This window comes from Schistocerca nitens, chromosome 8 (assembly GCF_023898315.1).
Source record: "Schistocerca nitens isolate TAMUIC-IGC-003100 chromosome 8, iqSchNite1.1, whole genome shotgun sequence".
NCBI classification, from domain to species: Eukaryota; Metazoa; Arthropoda; class Insecta; order Orthoptera; family Acrididae; genus Schistocerca; species Schistocerca nitens.
In genome coordinates this window covers 366,252,839-366,277,318 of record NC_064621.1, presented here as the reverse complement: position 1 = coordinate 366,277,318, position 24,480 = coordinate 366,252,839, and the positions used below count along the sequence as shown (strand labels likewise).

Genomic DNA, 24,480 nt, shown 5'->3' with positions numbered 1-24,480 from the left:
CCTCATTACCAGGCACTCCTACATGTCCGGGAACCCACAGAAAGCTGACAGGAGAACCATTATCAGCGAAAGAATGGAGGGACTGCTGGATCCGTTGCACCAAGGGATGGACCGGATAGGGAGCTCCAAGGCTCTGAAGAGCACTGAGGGAATCAGAGCAGAGTACATACGATGAATGGCGGTGGTGGTGGGCATACTGAACGGTCTGATGGAGAGCAAAAAGCTCGGCCGTAAAGCTGGAACATTGGTCGAGGAGCCGGTATTTAAAGGTGGCAGCCCCGACGACAAAGGCACAGCCGACACCATCGTCAGGTTTGGAGCCATCGGTGTAAATAAAGGTGTGACCGGCAAGTCGAGCACGAAGTTCGACAAACCGTGAGCAATACACTGCAGCTGGAGTACCCTCCTTCGGGAGTGAGCTGAGGTCGAGATAAATATGAACCGGAGCCTGGAGCCAAGGTGGTGTCGGGCTCTCACCCTCTCTGAAGGTGGTAGGGAGGGCAAAATCCAATTGTCGAAGCAGGCGACGGAAGCGGACTCCAGGGGGCAGCAGGGCAGACACATACAACCCGTACTGACGGTCGAGAGAATCGGCGAAGAAGGACTGATAAGAGGGGTGGTCGGGCATTGACAACAGCTGGCAGTACGTCGCACCGGTAGGTCAATGGTAATTCGGCAGCTTCAGCATAAAGACTCTCAACGGGACTAGTGTAGAAGGCTCCGGTCGCAAGACGTAACCCCCGATGGTGGATGGAGTTGAGACGGCGTAAGAGGGATGGCCGAGCAGACGAAGCTCCCATAATCCAGCTTCGATCGGACTACGGACCGATACAAGCGAAGCAGGACAGTGCGATCCGCTCCCCAAGATGAACCACTAAGAACTCTGAGGACATTAAGGGAACGTGTACAAAGGGCCGCCAAATAAGAGACATGCGGAGACCAACAAAGTTTCCTGTCCAATGTGAGCCCTAGAAACTTAGTTGTTTCCACGAATGGGAGAACAATAGGACCGAGATGTAAGGATGGCGGAAGGAACGCTTTATATCGCCAAAAGTTGATACAAACCATCTTCTCTTCAGAGAACCGGAAGCCATTTGCCACACTCCATGAGTATAGGCTGTCTAGACAACGCTGAAGGCAGCGCTCCAGGAGGCATGTTCTCTGGGCACTGCAGTAGATCGCGAAGTCATCGACAAAGAGAGAGCCTGAGACATTAGGTGGAATGCAATCCATAATTGGATTGATCGCGATGGCATAAAGGGCTACGCTCAAGACGGAGCCCTGAGGCACTCCGTTCTCCTGGAGGAAGACGTCGGACAATACGGAACCCACACGTACCCTAAACTTTCGATCCGTTAAAAAGGAATCAATAAAAAGGGGCAGGCAACCACGTAGGCCCCACCTGTGCATAGTGCGGAGGATACCTCCTCTCTAACATGTATCATAAGCCTTCTCCAAATCGAAGAACACGGCTACCGTTTGGCGCCTTCGCAAAAAATTGTTCATGATGAATGTCGACAAGGTCACAAGGTGGTCAACAGCGGAGCGGCGGCGACGAAAGCCACATTGAACATTGGTAAGTAGCCGTCGAGATTCAAGAATCCAAACTAACCGAGCGTTAACCATGCGCTCCATCACCTTACAGACACAGCTTGTAAGAGAAATGGGGCGGTAACTAGAAGGAAGGTGTCTATCCTTCCCGGGTTTGGGTATAGGAACAACAACGGCGTCACACCAACGCATGGGGACCTGACCTTCGGTCCAGACGCGATTGTAGGTACGAAGAAGGAAGCTTTTGCCCGCCGGAGAAAGGTGTGCCAGCATCTGAACGTGAATGGCATCTGGCCCCGGAGCAGAGGACCGGGACAGTGCAAGTGCACGTTCGAGTTCCCGCATAGTAAAGGGGGCATTATAAGTTTCCAGATTCAGTGAGGGGAAGGAAGGTCGCCGAGCCTCTTCTGCCTCTTTCCTGGGAAGGAAGGCAGGGTGGTAATGGGCGGAGCTTGAAACCTCCGCGAAAAACCGGCCGAAGGCATTGGAGACAGCCACAGGATCAACAAGGATCTCATTACCTGAGGTCAGGAAGGGTGGCCCCTGGGGCAGAGGGGGCGGGGGCCGCGAGGGAGGAGGATTTGGAAGGGAGGGATTTGGGAGGCGGAGGCATAGACCCCGGATGGGGGGAGGAGGTGGAGGGGGGACAGGATAGGGGTGAGGATACAGTGGAAGGAGTGGACACGACTGAGGCAAACGAAGCTGTCAACGTCACGGGATGGAGGCGGTCATACTTCTTCCTGGCCTCAGAATAAGAGAGACGATCCAAAGTTTTGAGTTCTTGAATCTTCTTCTCCTTCTGATACGCGGGGCAGTCTAAGGATCTAGGCGAGTGGATGCCAGGACAATTAACGCACCGAGGTGGTGGGGTACATGTATGTTCCTCACGAAGAGGACGTCCACAATCGCCACAAAGGGGCTCAGCCTCACACCGTGACGACATGTGCCCAAAGCGCAAACACCGAAAACAGCGCATAGGAGGCGGGACGTAAGGTCGCACGTCGCACCGGTAGCACATCACCTTTACCTTCTCCAGGAGAACGTCCCCCTCGAAGGTGGGGATAAAGGCCCCGGTGTCGATGCGATGATCTTTGGGGCCGTGCTGGACTCGCCGGACGAAATGCACGCCTCGGCGCTCCAGGTTGGCCCTGAGCTCCTCATCAGATTGCAGCAGGATGTCCCGATGAAAAATAACCCCCTGCGTCCTATTCAGTGCCAGATGCGGGACAATGGACACTAGGATGTCCCCTAGTCAGTCGCACGCCTGGAGCGCCGCCGACTGTGTGGCGGAGGCGGTCTTTATAAGAACGGACCCCGAACGCATTTTACTGAGAGCCTCGATTTCCCTGAAGATGTCCTCGATGTGCTGGACAAAGAACATGGGCTTGGAGGTGGCAAACATCCCCCCGTCGGTCCGAGAACAGACTAAATAGCGGGGGAAGTACTTCGCCCCAAGCCGGCGGGCCTGTCCTTCCTCCCAGGGAGTGGCCAAGGGGGAAAGGGCAGGAGAACCAGAACCAGAGACAGTACCTTTCTTTTTAAAAGACTCGGCCGCAGAGCTACCTGATACATGTTGACGTTTCATCTGCGAAACGTCCGCCCCGATACCACCCACTCCGACCAGGGGCTCTCCCCACGGGCACCACCCAGCCTCAGCAAGGGCCACCTGGCAGGATGACCGTTGCCGGGAGTCCTGATGCCCCTAGGAGACGGGCATCTACTCCTTGGCCGACGTGGGGAGGGTTCAGCTCAGGTATCGGCAGTATGATCCATGTGTTGTCAGGGGGCTACAACCTAGAGGGTACATGATGACCCCACCACAACGGGCTGGCTACCGTGCTGGATGTCGGGTGCCATGGGAAGTCCATCATAATCGTAGGTGCAGATGGGGACGCACTATGGGCGTAACTTGTACAACCGATCAGGCGTTTAGGCCCAATTTGAGGAATAGTGGGTATGGTTACAACGCCATTACAATGCTGAGTGCCAAGGTCTTAGTGCACTGAGGACCAGTGGTACACCACGTAAGGTGTCCTTCCCCAAAAGGCTCGTACTTCTGTAGAATTTTGAGAAATGGAGGTCGAACCCCAAGGGGGACCGTCACATGGAAGGCCGAAACGGTTGAAACTCCTTTTAAAGTGCGCGTCATATATCTTGGCGGCCGAGTTTAGGTTCGTTCTGCGCATCTGACGTCAGAAAACACAGTCAGCCAATGAACAGAGAACGACGTTGCCAGATCTCGACTGCAGTGCAGAGCACGGACGAGTCTCTTCAGTTTTACAAACTTTCAGTCATAAATACAGTAATAGAACAAAAGCAATGTCTTGATAGCAGACTTTCTTTTATAGAAAGTTTGGAAAAAGCATTCTTTATACCAACTGCTTCATATTCTATTAATTAATTAAACCAAACAAGCAATAAGACTCCTAATTCAGGCGATAGCAAGGAAAGGTGTTTGTTTGAATCTCACGAACTGCTTTTTCGCAATAAAGAACAGCGGTAATTGTTTATTTCCTATTGTACTTCGACGAAGCGTGAGTAATTCATAGTCATACCAACAGTATTTATAAGTAGTTGCGTGAGGTGTTAGAGTCCTTATGGAGTTACTCTATTCGATGAGCCGATGTAGCGGAACGGATAAGCTGTTGGGCTGCCAAGAGAAAGGTTACGAGTTCAAACCTTGTGCGGTGCTTAAAATTTTCTTTATTTAAAAACAATATTGGAGTGCCTTACTTCACGATTTTTATTCGTTTGAATGAAATTTCTAGTGCTTTGCCTCTTCATTAACTTTTTCGCTGCTGCAGACACGTGCTCCCCGCACTCCACGCTGTGCGCGATTTTGTCATGACTGCACTTCTCGCCTGTGCAGACACATGGTGTTCCCACTGCTTTGACACACTTATCATTCGATTTAACAAAAACTATTTGGCCAAAAAATTTGATTTTTACACGTCTTCTTGACTGATACCTTCCCCCCATAAATGACTTAATTTTGTTTTGATGTGTAGCATTAAATGTAGTAAACCATTGCACGAAATTTTGAAGAGTTTGCAGAGGTAAAAGTCCATAGCGTATACTTTCCGTATGGTCGATTTTAGTTGCCACAATGTTGAGAATGAAATGTGGATAAGATACCTAAATTTCATATAATATTTACTGTATAACAATATCTCATTTAATTTAAGTACCACATAGGTGTCGTATGTAATATTGAGAAATATTCCGTCTTTCGCGACTGTAATAAAAGTTTTATTTACACAGGGCGCGTTTGGCTTTATTTTAAAGTGAAAGGTGAAAAGGTATGGCACATACACAATGGTATTCATGTTCTATTTCTTGTTTTTGTTCCACAGTCGCAGTTTTACCAATGGTATTGAAATATATCCCTCTTCTGCAACTGTAATAAGCGACTTATTTAGACCAGATGCGTTTCTCTCTTTTGAAGCATCATAAGAGGACTGTATTTTGTGTCCTCCATTGCCAAGTCACCTTTCGTAGTTTTGTGCTGCGGTAGCACAATATTCAACGTTTGTGTTGGCTCATCAGTGTTTTAGCAAATAAATGCTGTTTGTGTGTGCCACACACAAAATTATATTTGACATAGCTCTGAGCACTTCATTGACAGACGGTATATTCAAGTCCTAATGTTTTTGTAAGTCCACAGTTTTGTTTAATGTATTTTGTCTACTTCCTTTTGATTGATTGAAGTGCTTTAAAGTAAAGCCAAACGTGCCCAGTGTAAGTAAAACTTTTGTTACAGTCGCGAAAGGTGGAATATTTCTGAATATTACATACGACACTTATGTGTTACTTACATTAAATGAAATATATAGGTATCTTGTCCACATTTCATTCTCAACACTGTGGCAACTAAAATCGACCATCTGGAAAGTATACTCTATGGACTTTACCTCTGCAAACTCTTCAAAATTTCGTGCAATGGTTTACTATATTTAATGCTGCATAATAACTGCGTTGAACATCGAAACAAAATTAAGTCATTTATGGGGGGAAGGTATCAGTCAAGAAGATAGGTAAAAATCTAATTTTTGAGCCAAATAGTTTTTGTGGAATCGAATGATAAAGAGTGTCAAAGCAGTCGGAACACAATGTGTCTGCACAGGCGAGCAGTGCAGTGACAAAATCGCGCACAGCGCGGAATGCAGGGAGCACGTCTTTGTTGCGGCCGTGGTGGCTTTACTTCATGAACTGCGCGCTCCCCGCTAAACGTAAGCTTGCGAACTATGCTATACTACGGCGCTGCTTCTATTGGCGCGTGCGTCGTGTGCAACTGGCAACGCAGCAATCTCCCGCGTCTAGGCGGGCATGCGCGAGCCGCCAAGATAAAAGAATTGAACTATAGTCGCCTCTTACGACAGGCAGGAATACCTCGGGCCTATTCTTACCCTGGACCCGCAGGGGGGTTCCAACTGATATGTGAATATAGAACAGCTGGATTCAGGAAGACTACAATCAATGCCACACACAATCTTACCTGCCCCACATATAGAGGCACAGGCAACAGGAACATTGTTTGCTTAGCTGTGCAAGAGCGTACAGCAACATCACATATCTTGAGCCATGAAATGGGTTTGTTTCCAGCAAGACAAGTCTACACGCAGACAGTGCAATGACACATGGTGCAACAAGGTCCATCTGCATAGCAATCGTCGTCGCTGCTTCCCTTGAAATAACACAGACGAATCCCAGTTCTGCACACAGTATCATACAGGATGGGGCAAATACGGGTGGCCCACACAAGCGGATACAATTGGGGTGAATGTGTGCATATAACCACACCATGTGACATGCACATTACATGTAAGTCCGCCACGTGATCCACACTGGTTCAGAGTGTAGTGTGGGCAGTGTCATTGTCACTGGAGCGGTGCAAAGGTGCAACAGTACCCACCCTGGAGCATCAGGTGTTCATTGCTGTAAGTTGCGTGACAGAAAACTCATGGAAACAGTGTGGTCTGTGTTTGATGAGCAATTTAATGGTGTCAAAGTGCCAGCAAAGAGTGACATGTGACACTTTGTCCATTGTAGGCTGTACTGAGCTTTATTAAAATCATGCTATTAAGCTAATTTTGGCCATGAGACATTATCAAGCACATCTGCAATGTCATGTACTACATATCATGCTCTTGCAATGACATGTACTACATATCGTTCTCATAACATTCTTTTATGTCACATACATAAAACCTGAATACAGCCTACAATGAAAAATGTATTTTTTTTTATTAAACACTTGAGAGGCTGTGGATCCTCGCGGAAGCAAAAGCTTGGTCCAAAAATGGTGTCACGACAGGATCTGTTTTGAACAAGCCAAAAAACATTCCAAAACGAGTCTGCACACCTGAAAATGTGTCTTCAGTTCACCAGATAATGCTTCAAAGTCCTCCCAAATCAACCAGATGCCTGTCACAAGAGACCAGCTTATCACATCAATCTTGCGGGCGAATACCCCACATGGACTTTCACATGCATCCCTACCAAGTGTCTGCTGTTCATGCATTAAAACTAATAGATGCTCCTCAGCACCCCGAGTTTTCAGTGGTTCACTGAGATAACTATGAATGGCCGAGGCACAGATCTTTTTCTTATGCCTGATGAAGCCTGGTTTCATCGGAGTGGTTAAGTCATTCACAGGTTCTGGGCAGAGAAGAATCAGCTTACCTTCCATGAAATACCACTGGATGATCAGTAATTGGGATTTGGTGTGCAGTGTCCGCATGATTTGTGGCAGCATTAATGGAGGGGAGAGAGACCTACACAGTTGCACCCAGTAGGATGGAGCAACTGTTCAAACAGCTGGCTGAACCTTCGAGCACATATACAAAATCTTCACACCTACAGAGTTGTTAGCAGAGGTCAGTCTGTTCATGGTCTTAGGTGACCACCCAGATCACTTAATCTGTCAATGGGCAATTACTTTGTGTGGGGAGCCATCAAGTCTAAGGTGTATCGTAACAACCCTCATCTTCAAGAACTGCAGCACAACAGTTCAGATGAGACTGCAGCAATTACAGCAGTCCAACTTCAATCTGCCTTCAGCAACTTGCTGACCAGGGCCTACTAACACATGAATGTGGTCACTTTCAGCATCTGCTATAATCAGGTTAGTACTGTATTTCCTTTCCTCTGACACATTTTTTTGTACCCTGGGACTATGTTCTCCAGGCCACTTTTATTTGCCCCACTCTGTGTGTGTGTCTATATATATAAAAGAATGTTGCCAGATAGCACTCATCATCATTACATGGTCTCGGCACCTGGTGTGATTGTATGAGATGCCAGTGAGTGCTCAACACCATCACTTATGGTTTGTATAACCAATAATTTGGAAAGCAACTCTATCTTAAAATCCTCTGTGATAATATCTTTCAAAAAATAATGCAAGGTTGAATGTTGCTGTGCTGTCCAGACCTATCTTGATACAACTGGTGTTCAGCTGTTCCCGTAATGATCTCCAAATCTCTCAGCCAATGAGCACATCTGGTCATGGCTTACTGAGAGATTGCCATGGTCACCTCAAGTGAACTCAGATACAGACTTGAAACAGGAAGGTATGACGTGCCCCCTATCAGTCAACCATTCAGTTTGACTCACTGCCTAGTCAGATTATAGCTGGTACTGCTGCTAGATGTGTCAACTCTGTAAAAAACTTTGCGTTCTGTGTACCATCAAATGACTTACAAATGTAATATGCATTATTCTTATTCCTATGAAGCAAAATAAGTAACTTTCACTATTTCTATCCTTACTGGCAGTTTTAAAGGCCATCAGTTCATTTATTCCTACATGAGTTTAACCAGACTCCTTGATCAGTACCCTCAGTATCTTAGAAACTTGGTTTCAGCTAAATGGATTGAATCTAAATATATCTAAGACTCACATGATGCAATTCAAAATCAAACACTCAAAGTGTGAGCAGACTAAGATTATTCACAACAAACGAGATGTAGAAGAAGTTGGCTCAGTCATATGCTTAGGATTAAATGTAAGTAAGAACTTGAGCTAGTATGCACACACTGAGTACCTATCAAATAAACTGAGTAGCTTTGCATTTGCAATGCAAATATTATCAACTGCCACTGATAAGTACCCACTAAAAGTAGCATACACAAGCTGCTTTGAATGTTATTAAGAATACCAGAGCTGAGTTATCTGTTAAACTCTTCTGTTCACTCGCACGAAACAAGAAACAAACAAAACTTTATGCTTCCCAACCACCGCCTCAAACTGTACACACCGGGACTTCCAATTCATGAGAATGAAAATTTATAATAAATTAATAGTAAACAAGTTAATGCAGATGAATTTAGGCCCACTTAAAAGAAAGCTATATGAGGCACTGACACTGAAATATTACTCTGTGGATGATTTCATGTAGGACGAACTGGAAATTTGAGCTGAATATGACAGATTACATATCCCCCCAAAAATTTCTTTTTGGTGTTGTATTATTTTTTATTAGGGTAACAAATCACTGTGAATGTATCATAAATTTTTGACATGTATGCAAACCAAACGGATTGCAAATGTACATCATGAGATGAATAAACCACAAATTCCATTGTTATACAAAGAATGTACAGTGGTACAGAATGATGTACTACACTGGAGTATAAAATTCTTTGTGTTAGTGCTAAACAACTTTACAGGTTTACACAACACAACGCAACACACTATACAAAAACACTCAGACAGCAAAGACTTTTATGCATCCCTTTTGAATACTGCTGTTTTAGATTTTGAATTCTTAAATAATCTTTAATTGTTGACTTTTTACACTTTTTTCATTTGTATATTGTTCAAATTTCACGTTGTTATTCTCTTCAACTACTTTCTTAATTTAATTGCACTGCCCCTGTAAATCTTTCATGTTTAAAACAAGGTTTCTTTGTAGAATGAGATTTTCACTCTGCAGCGGAGTGTGGGCTGATATGAAACTTCCTGGCAGATTAAAACTGTGTGCCAGACCGAGACTTGAACTCGGGACCTTTGCCTTTCCTAGGCCATGTCTCCGCAATATCCTTTCTTTCAGGAGTGCTAGTTCTGCAAGGTTTGCAGGAGAGCTTCTGTTAAGTTTGGAAGGTAGGAGACGAGGTACTGGCAGAAGTAAAACTGTGAGGATGGGGCGTGAGTCTTGCTTGGATAGCTCAGTTGGTAGAGCACTTGCTCGCGAAAGGCAAAGGTCCCAAGTTCTGGTTTTGGTCCGACAAACAGTTTTAATCTGCCACAAGGTTTCTTTGTGTTACATTTTTCTACAAAATTTGTATCTTTTAACAACAATAACTACTTAAAAAACACCATACTAGCAATTTGTCTTGAAATACTTACAACAATGATCATAACTGAACAATTCCCAGAAGAGACAATAGATGACTTCTTTCATAACAACAGCTAGCTGCTCTCAAAATAAGTTTAAAAACAAGATCTTGCTGAAAACCTGCCTTTTTTACTCACTTCAGCAATGCACCAGACAGTAATGGTACATAAGCAGAAGTGTAGTGATCTGTGATAAGGGTAAGTTCCTCAAGTCTTGCAGGCCTAAATCTGTGCCTGTCATAGAAGAAATTGCCTCTTTGTTGAGGCATCTTAGATTGTGCACACAAATATAAATAATAATAATAATAATAATAATAATAATAATAATAATAACAGCAACAATGTTAAAAAATAAAACAGGTGAATATTGTGCAGGAAGATACCCTACTAATACACTATGTCCTAAATAACTGTAGTTTTAAATTTTTTTCTCAATGGGACATAAAATGATTGATAAGGTACTCTTCAGTAAGTCTGTAGTACTTGGAAGAAACAAAGGCAGAATGAATATGAAATGAAAACAACAAGCTGATGGAAAGAGACATAGGACATAAAATGCTATGAGATGGAGCTGAACAGAGTGAGAGGGTGGAGTAAGTGTGTGCACATACCAATTAAATCAAATTAAACTTTTTACACACTTAAAAATTATAAACAAGGAAAAAATTTTAAAGCGGCTCACCGCTTGGCTGCTGGGAGATAAAACTCCTGCGGCCTCTTGCGTAGAACCAATGTCTAGCTGCCACGACAAGATTGAAACAAATATTCTCTCATGAGTAAAATATTATACTGAAGCAAGAAATTAACTTAAGAATAGTAACACAAAAAATATCACTAATTTAGCTAAATAATGGGAAATTCTTAAAAAGGTAATTAGTAAAATGAACTAGTCTTTGTTCATTATCTGTAAGACTTTTCAATATTAACTATACAATGACTATTCAATTTTAGTATGGTAAGCTTCACTAAATTATGACTCTGTTTATCCCTAACGGGATTAATTCAATATTATCAGCTAACAGATATGTGAGTCATTTACATTAGTATGAAACAGTTCTAAATGTCTTCAAATGCAGTACTATTACTAACAACACAATGATACTGCAAATTCTATAAAATGCTGAAAACTATTTTACACTGAAATGTGGCACTTAAAGAGAGTCCACACCCTCTCAAAAAGGAATGGTTTCATGAAATTACAAACATTACAGTTTCTTAGATATATGGTAAATGGTCCTTTTGTGCTAACAGACACATGACCTAAGTAAGAAGCACTTTTCTCAATGCCTCAGTTCAAAGCCACAACGTATTCCTTACATGAAACCATTTTTCTTACAAGTCTGTTTTCAATTCAACATATTTCTTCAACAAAGCCCAACAGGACAATATAGTTTCATTTGGCAAGTAGATATAGATCTAGATTTGGCACTCCATTGTGTGGGAGAAGATAAGGGCACTCACACAAGTGGGATTGAAATGTGGCACAACTGAAGGACCACAGTGGTTCTCCACAAATTCCAACCACATCCTATACTAATGCATGTCTTGAGACAATGGTTCACAGATAAACCTCACTGATGATTTGACACAAGACATATAAGGACTATTTTCAGCCATAAAAGGGCATGCTTTACTTGGAGACATTTAAAAATCATTGGGTTTGATGTAAAACATAATGTCATTGAAAAATCAGTACAATTTTACCTGTGTTCACAAATGAAGAAAACTAACACAGACACCGTCAGTTCTTCCACTTATACAAGTCACCCATTAAAACAAAAGTATAGTGAGCATCAAGAATGTAATGTTCTAGTTAAGAAAATTTAACCTTTTATCACAAAAACAGCATATGTTCTTTTAAGGAGGTTTCCACCGTCACCAAAAACATGAATTTAGGAAGTACAACACAAAACAATTTGGTACTTCACAACCTGAAAGTACCAATTTTATTTGGTTATGGTGCCACAGTGTAACCTTAATTATGTTCACAACAATATCTTTCATGTGAAGTACAGTGATGTTAGTGAACACCTTGTCAATAATGACATTGGTAAGTAAAGTATAATCAATGTTAAGATCTGCACTTACTCCAAGTTTTGAACTAAATTGCAACAATATTAGTAATTATTGAAACAAAAAAGGTAATCTGATGCAGCAGAATTATACAACATGCAAAAAGACTGGGAGGTCGGTTGGAGGGTAAGACTAAACAGCAACCTCATCAGTCCCTCAATCAAGAGTTCATCTGGTGATAGTGACTTTCAACAAGAACTGATCACACAAGGAAAGGATGTATAAGTGGTAAAAGTGAGGCATTAAAGGCAATACTGATGCCAGAACTGAAAAAAAGATCTGTGGAGATGTAAAAGTATATGGATTGGAGCCATTATTCACTGGAGTGCTACTCCTGAAATGGAAAATAGTGTGGCAGGAAAAGAAGCAAACCACATCTACAAACAATTAAAACACAGAAAAGGTAGGATGACAGAGGCAATAGGCAAAGAAGGCATGGTCAAGGGTGGTCCTGGTCCTGTTATGTGGCAGGAGACACCCCAATCCCAACCAGTCACCCAGCCCATCCCCTTAGGTAGTTTAAAACATTACATCTGAAAATTAAAACCGCAATCATAGAGAAAATGGAGAGCCAGTACAACCATCTGTCTGTCCGTCCACCAAAATGAGAGGCAAAGACGTCTGAACAGGGGGCATTCCACCAGGATACGAGCAGTTGACTGCGTTATGTCCACAATCAAAATGTGGGGCTAGGGGTAAAATGAAACTTTGGGTCAGTGTGGTACAACGAATGTAGAGATGACATTTGATGGTGAATTCTTTCCAGGAGGAATGGATGAGGGGGGCATGCAACATTAGTCTCCTTGACAGTGCAGAGTTTAGTACAGGGGTCAGTACTCTGACATTTTCCATCTCCGGGTGAGCATAGTTCTTATTGGTACCCGCAAATCTGCAATTGGGTTCATAAAAGTGAGTGGAGGATGAATAATCACTTCTTTAGTCAAATGGTCAGCCAGTTCATTTGCTGGGACAGCCATATGACTTGGGCCCCAGAGGAAAACAACCAAGCAGACAATATGACTAAGTTCGGTGAGAAGGTTGTGAATAGCAGAGATCAGAGGGTGATGACAGTGACATAGGTCAATGGTCTAAAGACTGCTCACTGAGTCACTATAAGAGGTCTGTATTCCGGAACATTCGTAATTTCGGGCCAATAGTGTGTTGGCGCAAAATGCAGTTGGCATCCCTGTACATGTCTGTGTTTAATGTGTAACAGCTGGAAGTTTCATTGTTGGATGTCTGTTGGGTATTGTTCAGTGCTGCATTGATTAGAAAGTTGTGTGCACAGTTTGCGAATTTCGATATGGCAGAGCCAGAGGAGCAACACATCTGTATTAAATTTTGTGTGAAACTCAAGAAAACCTTTACAGACACACACGAAATTCTGCAGGAAGCCTACAATGATGAGTGCTTAAGCAGTACTCTGTGTTATGAATGGTTCACACGGTTTAAAAATGGCCAGACACATGTTAAAGATGATGATCTTCCAGGACTCCCTTCGACATCTACCAATGATGCTCATATCAGGAATGACAATAAAATTGTGTGTGCCAATCAAAGAATAACTGTCCGATAGATTGCAGAAGAATGTAACATTTCAGCTGGCTCGTGTCATGAAATCCTAACACAGCATCTTGGAATGCACTGTGTTGCCACCAAGTTCATCCCAGGGCTTACGAGTCAAGACCAGAAAGACCTTTGCCTTGCAATCTGTCAAGAGCTTTTGGATCGTGCAAATGAGAATGAGACGTTCCTTAAGAGACTCACAACTGGTGATGAGATGTGGTTCTGTGGTTATGATGTTGAGACCAAGGTTCAATCTTCAGAATGGGTCGGGAAAGGTTCTCCAAGACCAAAAAAAGCTCATTAGATCAGGTCAAATGTCAAAGCCAAGCTGATAGTTTTCTTTGACTTTGAAGGATTAGTTCATCATGAATTCATGCTACAGGGACAAACTGTTAATCGATGGTATTATGTCTGCGAGAAAATGTGAGAAGGAAATGGCCTGAAATGTGTCGAGATAATTCATAGCTCTTGCATCAAAATAATGCACCGGCACATTCATTCCTGTTGGTGCGTGACCATTGCACACAAGACTAAATCACTGTGCTGTTCATCATCTGTACTATCCGGACTTTTCTTTATTTCCAAAGTTGAAAGCCCCATTGAAAGGATGAAGATTTGTAACAATAGATGAAATAAAAGAAAATTTGCAGACAACACTTTGCAAGATCCAGCGAGAGGCGTACCAAGACTGCTTCTGGAAGTGGAAACAGCATTGGGAGCAGTGTATCAATTGTGGAGGAGAGTACTTCAGAGAAGACCATGTGCAATGAGTAAAAGGTAAGTGTAGAAAAATTTTGTGGACAAAGTTCTGGAACTTTTTGAACGGACATGCAGTCAAGGAAGGCCCATTTAATAAAATGGAGGGCTCTGTTAATGGCTATCAGCTCTGCTGTAAAAACACTACATACTTCTAGCAACAAATTGTGTTCCTGACCAGCAGATGTAAAAGCATATCCTGTGTTATCCATAGTTTAAGAGCCATCAGTGTAAAAGATGGTAGCACCCTGAAACTCCTGAAGAACTAAAAGGAACTGACACTAAGATGTCATGGAGACAACAGCCTTCGGCACAGAACTGGCCACCATGTGTTAGACTGCAAGCATAACAGGTATGCGGGCTGATGCTTGGCCTGTCTTGTCTTTACTTGGTTCTTCTCTGATGTACCTGATACAGTGCGACATTTTATTTAGTAGTCGATGTGGCAACACTTTCCTCAATTTACTTATTTCTAGCATGCTGGATGGCAGTTTGGCAGAACCACAGTGTCAGTGTTGTTTGCCCTTCACTATTTGTTCGTGGTATGAAGGACATTCACAGGTCCCATGGATGTTTGCACAAAAAGAGGCAGTCTAGTGATCTATCATCACAAGCTTTAAAAAATAATGGGAATGACAGAGGAGAGGGATGAAAATTCTCAATACCTATTATATAGTCACATAATCAAAGTGTGCTGCAAATCTGTTGTGAAATGACATTACAATAATGTGCAAGGTTTCAAGAATTCATTGCGGCCTTGAAAGAACTACAAGGATAGTTTTCCAAAGGTTTTGAGGACACTGCCAATCTTATATCTGTTTTCGAGACTGTTTCCCATTTCAGTTGAAAGTGCCCCTACGTTTGCGCAGATGTAACTGATTGACCTACAATGTAAGGCCCATTTTGAAGACAAATACTTTTATGTTAAAACTGTAAATGAGGTCTACATTGTTTTCCTCAGGTAGAGTTTCCATGTCTCCATAATTAGATCGCAAAGTTGCTACAGTATTTCGATTAACATGAACGTGTGAAAAACATTTTTTGATTATGAAACTAAAGTCATGATTACATGGCAACTTGAGTGCAAACATCTGTGAAATTGTCCACATCTGTCTGCATGCCAACAATTTGTACTTGATAAAAATTATTTCTTCACTGTGCCAAAACTAATTAAATACTGAAAATACATTTTGTCTGCGATCTATGAAATATAAAACCAAGTCATATGCAGTGTGTTCGCAGTTTACCTCTCCTCATGCTCAGAGGGAGTGCCACTGCGGCGATGGGAGAACCGTGCAGCTATGCTGAGCACTTACGTCACTCACGGCAGGGAATAGCTCACGAGCTGAATTCTCGACCGCCCCTGCTTCAGGATCTCGACACAGATTGGTCCTAATTCATGGCCTGGGCACCAATCAATGGGGCGGAGGAGGGGGAGACATGGGAAAAAGGGAATATATTCTGAGGAGGGGGTGGGGGTTCTAGCAGAAAGGTGAAAGGCACATGCTAACTGGTAATATCACCCATTGGCAGCTGTCAGGGGATTGATGCACTACACATGCAAATAGAATACAATAGGATATGTTGGATGAGCAGGAAATAGGCAATTGCACATGAGACCAAGAGTTGGCACCATTGCAATTGAAGAGGGAAAATCCCACTTTGGCAAGGAGACTGTCTATGGGACTAGTTCAAAAGGTGTCAGTGGCCCCTTGAACTCCATGATGGTGGACAGGTTCTAGTAATTCCAAACCTGAAGGTACTGCCAAGCTTTAAACCTGTCAACCACAGTACAAGCAATACTGGACCAGAGCCCGGTAGATATGGAGAAGAAGAGCGACATTGGCACCTCAAGAGGTACAGATGAGAAAGCAGGGAGTGTAAAGCTTCCACATGCAGCTAGCCTTTGTTTGACAAATATGGCACAGCCAAGACCGCCTTCTGTCAAAGAAGAATCCCAAAAACCAGGACTGCAAAAGAACGTCCGAGTGCCATGTACCCAAGTAGAATTCTGGATCATGATGGACCTGGTCGTATGGTCAACAGAATATGCATCGTCCAAGTTAATGCGGCAGTAAACTGGAAACCATTGTAAAGACACCAAGTGAGGCCTGTCAAATGACTCCTGGGAGTTGGCGTTCAGCCAGAGCTACAGAGTGAGATCCGTACCAAATGGGAAAGTCATCTAGATACAGTGCAGGGTGACCAGTGGGCCGTCAGATGTCAGTAGCTCACTGATGGCAATGAAGGACTGTGGAGGGCTCAGTGTAGCACAAATGCTAACCTGGAACAACTGGTGGGGTAAAAACTGACAAATAAAAAATGGTAGGGAGCTTTGAAAGCCCAACATAGATGACAAGTTAAATCTGATGGTGCCAGGCAGTGTTGTATGCCTTATGTAGATTTAAAAAAAGAGAGAGAGAGAGAGAGAGAGAGAGAGAGATTGCAACGAGGTGACGACATTTAGAAAAACTATATTGGATTGCTGTTTCCAATCCAACCAGATGGTTAGTTGTCAAATGTCCCTCCTAGTAACCACACTGATAGGGGGACAAGAGGACCCAAAATTCAAGGATTCAGCATAATTGATGGGCAACTATCCTTTCATGCAGTTTGCGGAATATGTTGATGAGGCTAATCAGCTGGTAACTGTTGACGGATGTTGCATTTTTGTCTGGCTTAAGAATAGGAATGGTGATGATACTGCTTCACTGTTGCAAAGGAGAGACCGTCAAGCCAAATACAGTTTTAGACCCGGAGGAGATGGAGCATTTGGGTAACATTCAGATTCCCGCCGGAGGTTCGAGTCCTCCCTTGGGCATCAGTGTGTGTGTGTAATTCTTAGCATAAGTTAAAGTAGTGCATTAGTCTAGGGACCGATGACCTCAGCAGTTTGGTCCCTTAGGAATTTACACACATTGAACATAAAATTCAGATGTATCATCCGACTGAATGAAATCAGGTCCTGAGGCCATTTTGTGAGATGGGGAAAAAGCCTGAAGCAGTTTCCACTCAGTGAAAAATTCATTATATAATTCAGCACAGTGAGGGGTGAAGGATAGTGGGATATCTTCAATTTCTCGATTATGTGCATAAGAAGAGGATGCCAGTGCCATTGTAAAGTGGGTCACAGGCTATTCAGCAAGGTGATATGTCTGTATAAATAACACCATGTAAGAAGAGGTCCTCTACAGTTGTTGATCTTTGGCATCTCAGAAGACTTTGAAGCTTGGTCCCCGCCTGGGATGAAGAGACATCCATTACCAGGGAAGAGATGTAGCACTCCTGCATTCCTTCTAACTGCATTTATGAAATAGTGAGCCTCAGCACGAAGTCACTCAAAAGTGAGAAGACCTTGACTGTGAAGGATGTCACTTAAAATGTTGCAGGGCTCTTTGGCAATCCTGAACTGCTACAACAATGTCCTCTGTCCACCAGGGCACCAGACGGCGATAGAAAGGGCCTGTAGAAAGGGGAATAACAGTTCCAACACAAGGGTGATCATGATGGAAAAGTTTTGCACGACCTTTTTAATGTAATCTGACAGAGAGATTACCACGGTAACAGCAGAGGCATACAACTGCCACTTGGCTCTTCAAAGCATTCAGTGAGGTAACTGGTCCATAACGCAGGGGCAAAGAACTGCCAGGATCAGTGGAAAGTGGTCACTGTCACAAAAATAGCCATATAGTGACGAAAGTAGTAAAGCCACAAGATTGGGGGATGAGATTATTAATGTTAACAGATGAGAAGATGCCACTGGCATCTCTGAAGTGGGTACGAGTCCCATCATCGAGGAGAGACAGATTATAGTAAGTAAAAACCTGTTCAAACAAAATGACCCTACCAGATGAAGTGGTACTCCCCAAGCGTGGTCCACGTTGAAGTCCTCAAGCTGAAGAAAAAGGAGGGGAGGGGCAATATTTGTGGGATTAAATTGGTCAACTCTACATAAGAAAGTGGCCTTCCTGGAAGTAAATAGATGTAAAAATGGTGAACACTGGGGTTGTTTGAACTCGCACCTTTATTGCTTCCAATGTGGTATGAAGAGGTATCCACTCACTGATGACACCTGTGCAAACTAACACACAGAACCATCCCGATACCCAGGGCCAGCACGATTCAGAAAAATGCTTAATAACACTGGAGCAATGGGGAATGGTCCACGTAAAGCGCGTTTGTTGTAGAGCAACGCAAATTTCAGAAGAGTGGGAAGTAAGGTGGTATAATTCCGGCAGGTGACAATAATATCTGCTATAGTTCTAATGAATGAACATGTTATAGGTGTCCAAGTTACGTGTGAAAGGGCCAGGGCTCAGTCACATACCAGAATCATGCCTGTCACTGATGGGAGTGGAACCACATCAATGAATGTTCATTCAGAATCCTACTGCATGGAGGGAAGTGGCACACCTCCGGGGTTGCCGATCCCTGTTTTTCACAACTTTTGCTGGCCGAGATTCTTGCGAAGGTCCGTATGTTGTGGGAATGGGGACAGATGAAGAGCCAGCAGCCCCGGGACGCACTGAATCCTTCATTTACTGTCTGGTATCAAGCCTCTGATACAGAGGTTTCCAGGAAGATGGGTTCTGAGAGGAAGTCCTGTCAACCACATGGTGTACATGATATTTTTGGAAATATCTTTGATGCACAGCAAGATGTACAATGCATATTTTCCTATTATTAAAATCTAAATACAAATTGCACTAAATATAGTATGTTAAGTTTCTGAAGCACTGAAATTGAGATTGCAGTGCACTTTTGTCAATCATAGCTCACGTCAAGTAATCTTCCAAATCAATGTAAGTGGAGATTCAGAGAACAGAACACATGCTGTAGTCAGCCAATAGCAACATCACTGTTAAGTAGCATGGCCACACAAACAGGATAAATTAATGGTTTAAATTTACACATACAGTATAACTACAAGAAAAGCTAAGTTTTCACATGTAATTTTGGTCTTTGTTTTGTGTTTATTATCCTTTAATATATATTAGACACAAATGCACCAGTAAAAATTTAAATAATGAAGTAAATCACTTGCTTTTCTGGACTCAAAATTTTTCTAAGTGGCTGGTCCTCAAAGTGTTAACGGGCCCCTCACATAATCAATAATAATGTCAAACTGTCAATATACAATCTGTCTTGAGGGCACGTATTACGTATTGTCAATCCTAGAAACATCGATGAGCTGTATTGATGGACCTCAAAATATTCTCAGTATTGTCAAGACATACTGAACATATGAGATCAAATACTGACGATTTGATGCTATTCTCCATTCAGATGCTGACCAAGCTTCACAGACCAGCCATGCAGTGTTAGTGTACACTGTTTCTTTTTCCATTCGCAGTTATGTATTTTATACCTCGGATTCTACTTTAAGGACTATTTTAACACAAAAGAATTTCAATAGTTCTATGCAAGGGTAATCATTGCACATGCCACTTTAAAATGGTCAACTGAAGATTCTCTATGATGACATTGTTTACTTCATTAATTTGAAAACATAGTACTGGCTGTTGTGTTACATAGCAGTTTCGAAAAATACATCATATCTCTGCAATGACTTGTCAGTCTGCAAAATGCCTGTCAATTTCACCAATTATCACAAAGGGGTAGTGGTGGGTGGGTGGGTGGGTGGGTGTGGGGAAGAAAGGTGCCCTGCTAAGCAGATATAACAGCTTAACAAGTTTCCATAGTATGTTATTAATTGTGCTTGCCGATGAACTAAACTTTGAGCATTAGAATGTTCTGTCTGTCACCAGATGTCTCAAAGTTACTACTAATCCCTTGTCGAATGCAACTGCCTCTCTCATTAACGTACTTTACTTTTCTATTTTATCTCATATTGATACTAATAACTTGCCGTACAATGTATAACTCATCAGAAAATAACATATGAAATTATTCACATCTGTGATTTCGATTTTAGTCAGTAAATTAACAACTGACCAGTTGCTTCTATTTTCAACCAATCTCATACCCATTTCCTCTTATTTGTTGTTTTCTGTTGCTTGCAATCTACAGCTAATATAATTGCAGCACATGCTTTCTTTTCAATGTTCGACATCTTAACTTTGTAAAATCCCATTGTCAACTGACAATTTTTGTCAATGTTATTGATCGTGTGACTTTACTTCAATATACTGAAGGTTTGACAAACTAGTATTGTCAACAAATATTGAAAGTGTGCAGACCCATTTAAGTTTGGAATGAGAATCATACGCTCTTTGATGTAAGAAATCCATTGCACATTCTCAAGTGTAACATAATTAATTTCACGTATAAGGAAATTTACTTTGAAAGTAACACTTCTCAAAACCACCATTCAAAATATTTTCCTGCAACATGTTAGAAGTAGGTTCATTTGAACAGTTGCCAGAGAGCACCACAAAGCAGTTGTTATTGCGCATGCACAGCTACGATGATGTAGGTAGCTCATGATTGGTGTTTGCTCTGGTCATACACCCTTCGTCACACTGCCGTTTGGTATTTCATGCGTAGTGGAGCATCAAGTGACCACGTGCAGCACTGCGGCATGTTGTTTTGATGGGACATATGGAGTTACTGTACTTGTGGCAATTGCTTTTTCATATCCTATCCAGACAAGGAAAGCAAAATAAGAAAGCAGTCCTAAGCATAATATTCATTTCAAAACTGATTATACAACTCACAGCATCCTAATATTTTGCTATGGGGTGACTTTAACATAGATTTTTTTTTTTATTCGTACTCTGCAATACTGTTATGTAGCATTTCCAATCAGGTTTACAGCCACACAGCACTGTAAAACGTTAGTAAGAATGAATACAAATTCCTTGCAAAAATAAAAAAATAATAAACAGTTATGTGTATACCCAGGACTGAGGACAATAAGTTTTCCATGACTTTTGCAAATCATACAAAAAATTAACAAGGTTATCTGCAGAGCCAAGAAGAATAATAACTGACAGTTTATATTCTATTCCAGCAGTAAATAGAAGGCGTTGTCTGGAGTTACAATGATAAAACACTGTGTGCTGCAAGTCTATAATTTAGCAAAGAGTGGCATTCTGTAAATTTAATATGTAAACAACACAAATTAAGAAATAACGTCACATTTACAGGAGGTACCAAACAAGTGTTGAAACATAGCTTGTGATCGAAAAAAATTGTGTTTCACAGAATGCACATTTGCAAAATTTTGCTAAACCTGTCAATATTTTTGAAACAAAACATTTTAATCAATACTATTGACTAAATTTCCCTGCCTCGTCATCTTCAAGTGAAGATTTATTCCATTCTGGCCTGAGATGCTGAAGTTGACAGTTATGTGTGCATGTGGTGTGCTTATGTGAATGATGTGCGTTTCTCTTTTGCTGACGAAGGCTGTGACCGAAAGCTTTATGTAAGTGTTTTTTAATTAAGTCTATCTGCAACTTAACATGTTTTCTTTATGGTAAGTAGTAATCTATCTTTTTCTGTACTGCTGATATTCCTACCTGGAGTTTCCATTTTAACATTTATGTATGTATACAGCATTACACCTTGGACTGCTCTGAACATGTGCAAATCTGACAGCTTGGATGTGACAGAAAAAATTTTCTGGGTAGTATCTGGCTGCTTGCTTTAAGTAACCAGAAGCTGGAGAACGTGTCACTCATATGTAACTTCAGCTCTGTGCATGTGGATGAGTCTGCTGGCAACTACTCAAACGAACCTAATGTAAACAGTTGAGATGTCATGCTCATTTGAAAGTAGTTTGTTGTTATGAAATATTGAACAGCTTTGTCCTAAGGCCTTTGACAAACTTTGCTGTCAGCAGATGCTTGTGTGTGCATTGTGTTTTATTGTTGAAAATGGTATGTTTTCTTTGCAACTTAAATTTTGTTTTGGTGTTTTTCTCTCGTTTACGTTTTATTGCTGCAGAATAATTCCGCAGTAGTGGGCTAAACGAAAATTCTTTGCATCAAAATTACAAAAACTTAACTGAAAACTAAAACAATGAAAAATACCCCAAATTCTAAAAATTCCCTAGTTTTTCTCCTCCTCCTCCCAGATGAAAAAATTCTCAGGTTTTTCCTGGATTTCCCAGTTGTTCTGGGGCATGTACACCCTGCACCTGTAGACACAGAAGGAAGAACCTGCTTCCCTAGCTGGCTGTGGAAGTGTTTCCGAAGATGGTGCCGTGAGAGTCACAAGAGATGGTGGGAGATCTGGTATGGAAAAAACTGTGGAAGAGGGTGGGGGTTGACGGTTATGACTTTCACGTAATACACGTAATAGGTAATTATGTCAATAGGATGTAGGTATTCTTTTTTCATCTCAGTTTATGATTGGCAGTCAATAGAGTTACATTATTGTAGCTTCTTTTCTTGCTTATTACCTGGACACACTAGTAAAAGTGGAGGATGGTGTTCCATACAACTGACATAAAAAACGACTAACTTTTCCTGGGAGGACATTTCCTTCAAAGGCTAAAATAAAAGCACCTGTGTCTGATTATCCTTGGGACCTTTCTGTATGTGCTGGACAAAATGTACGCATAGCCGTTTGACATTCGCCCATAGCTTCTCATCAGTCGAGAGAGTAGGGTCACTGTGGAAGATAACTTCTTGGACCATATTCAAAGTGTTACGTGGTGCAATGGTCATGGTATGTCCCCAGTCATTAACATGTCTGAACAGCTGTACCACTGTACCATTCTTCTGGTTAAATAATATATGTTTCATATGCAAAACATCCCCCGATATAATCCACTCCCATTGAGGGCTCTATCCACGGGCACCATCTAGCCGAAGCAGCTTCAGGGCTGTTGCCGGAGTTCTGAAGCCATAGGAAAATGCGTTATCTACTCCTCAGGACGTATGGGGAGCTAGCAGCTCAAGCATCAGTTATGTGATCCCTGTGTTGTCAGTGGCCTCTACTGAAAAGGCACGTAACAATCCAACCAGCTCGTTTTGACTACCACATTGGCTTTTAAGTGTGTATTTGAGTCTATGCAGCTAGTGTGCTCAGATAAGTTGTAACATTTTGTGCAGTAGATGCTACGTATGGTGATGGTGTCCTTCCCTTGTTGGTCCAAACTACTGAAAAATTTTCAGAATGAAGGTCAAACCCAGGAGGGGGCAAAAATTAAACCGATAGGTAATGTAAAGCATAGAAAGCCAGAACCTAGGTGATAGCCAGGTCAATGTCAAAGGCTGCTATCATGAGAAAGCACTTAAGAGAAAGGAAGGTGGTGCCTCAATAGCTTGGGGCCCTGCACCCGCCATGCACACACTCACAGAAGAGTCTTAAGTCGACTGATGGGAACATGCAAGAAGGGGAAAGAGGCTGGGGAGGGGCAGTTATATTGAGTCATAGCTAGAAAAGCAACAGGATAGGGAGAAGAGTGAATAATGAGAAAATGGTGACAAGAAAATTTCTCATTTCAGCTACTGAATACACAAAGAAAGAGTTAATTGTTTATAATTCACAAACAATTCTGCTTTTAGGTTCACACGCTATTCAATTAGTGAGTGAGTGAATAAAATCAATTATTTGTTCTGCTTACTGTAGCTTCAGTAGATTTTCCTGTTGAAGACAAAGGTTTTTGTGGAGCACAGAGACGCCATTTTTCATCATCCTAATGCATTGAGAATTACAGATTCAATAAATGTTGATCAGAGAGCTAACATAATCATTTTTTCACATCCTTTTTGGGTTCATTGCTTTCACACTGATATGAACACAAATTTTAAGAAAAGATTAGCACTAATTGTTAATAGTGTATTTGAAATCACAATCCTACTTTCTCTGGTTAGTGCACAATATTTATGTTCACTTAGTATTTTGCTTTCCAGAACTAGAAGCTACCTCCCATGAACAAGTGTTAATACCTGCCATGTCTGTATATATTTGCAGTGAGTTGCATTTTTTCCTCATCCTGAAATTTTCAGAAAATGTTAAGTTGCTCAGTTAAGTGCAACTTCTATATCTACTGGTTCCTCAAGAATTTACAATATGAAGAGTATATTACATTCCATGCGCAATCCATATATTTTAAATATACTTCAAATGCCTCACAAATGAAACACTGACTTAGAACACTATTAAGATAAAACTGCCTTAGAATAAAAGACATTCACACCAACCGGTTATTTTCATACTATTGAGTGAATACATAATTATTTTGTATAGGCATGTACTTTAATACTTCAAATACGGAAATAA

The 24,480-nt window shown here is 41.9% G+C and overlaps 1 protein-coding gene across 4 annotated transcripts in view; it reads right to left on the bottom strand.

Annotated features, from left to right (window-relative positions):
* LOC126198556 (ADP-ribosylation factor GTPase-activating protein 2) overlaps positions 1–24,480 on the bottom strand; it is a 65,191-nt gene that overhangs the window by 29,870 nt on the left and 10,841 nt on the right. Inside the window, exons 4-5 of one of the 4 annotated variants that reach the window (XM_049934979.1) lie at positions 23,822–23,893; positions 10,571–10,627 (exon numbers count right to left, since the gene is read on the bottom strand). The exons of 1 other annotated variant lie outside the window; for it this stretch is intronic. In XM_049934979.1, the coding sequence (XP_049790936.1) occupies positions 10,571–10,627; positions 23,822–23,893 (129 nt within the window). The remainder of the gene's footprint in view (positions 1–10,570; positions 10,628–23,821; positions 23,894–24,480) is intronic. 2 more of the 4 variants (XM_049934981.1, XM_049934982.1) reach the window with 2 other exon arrangements.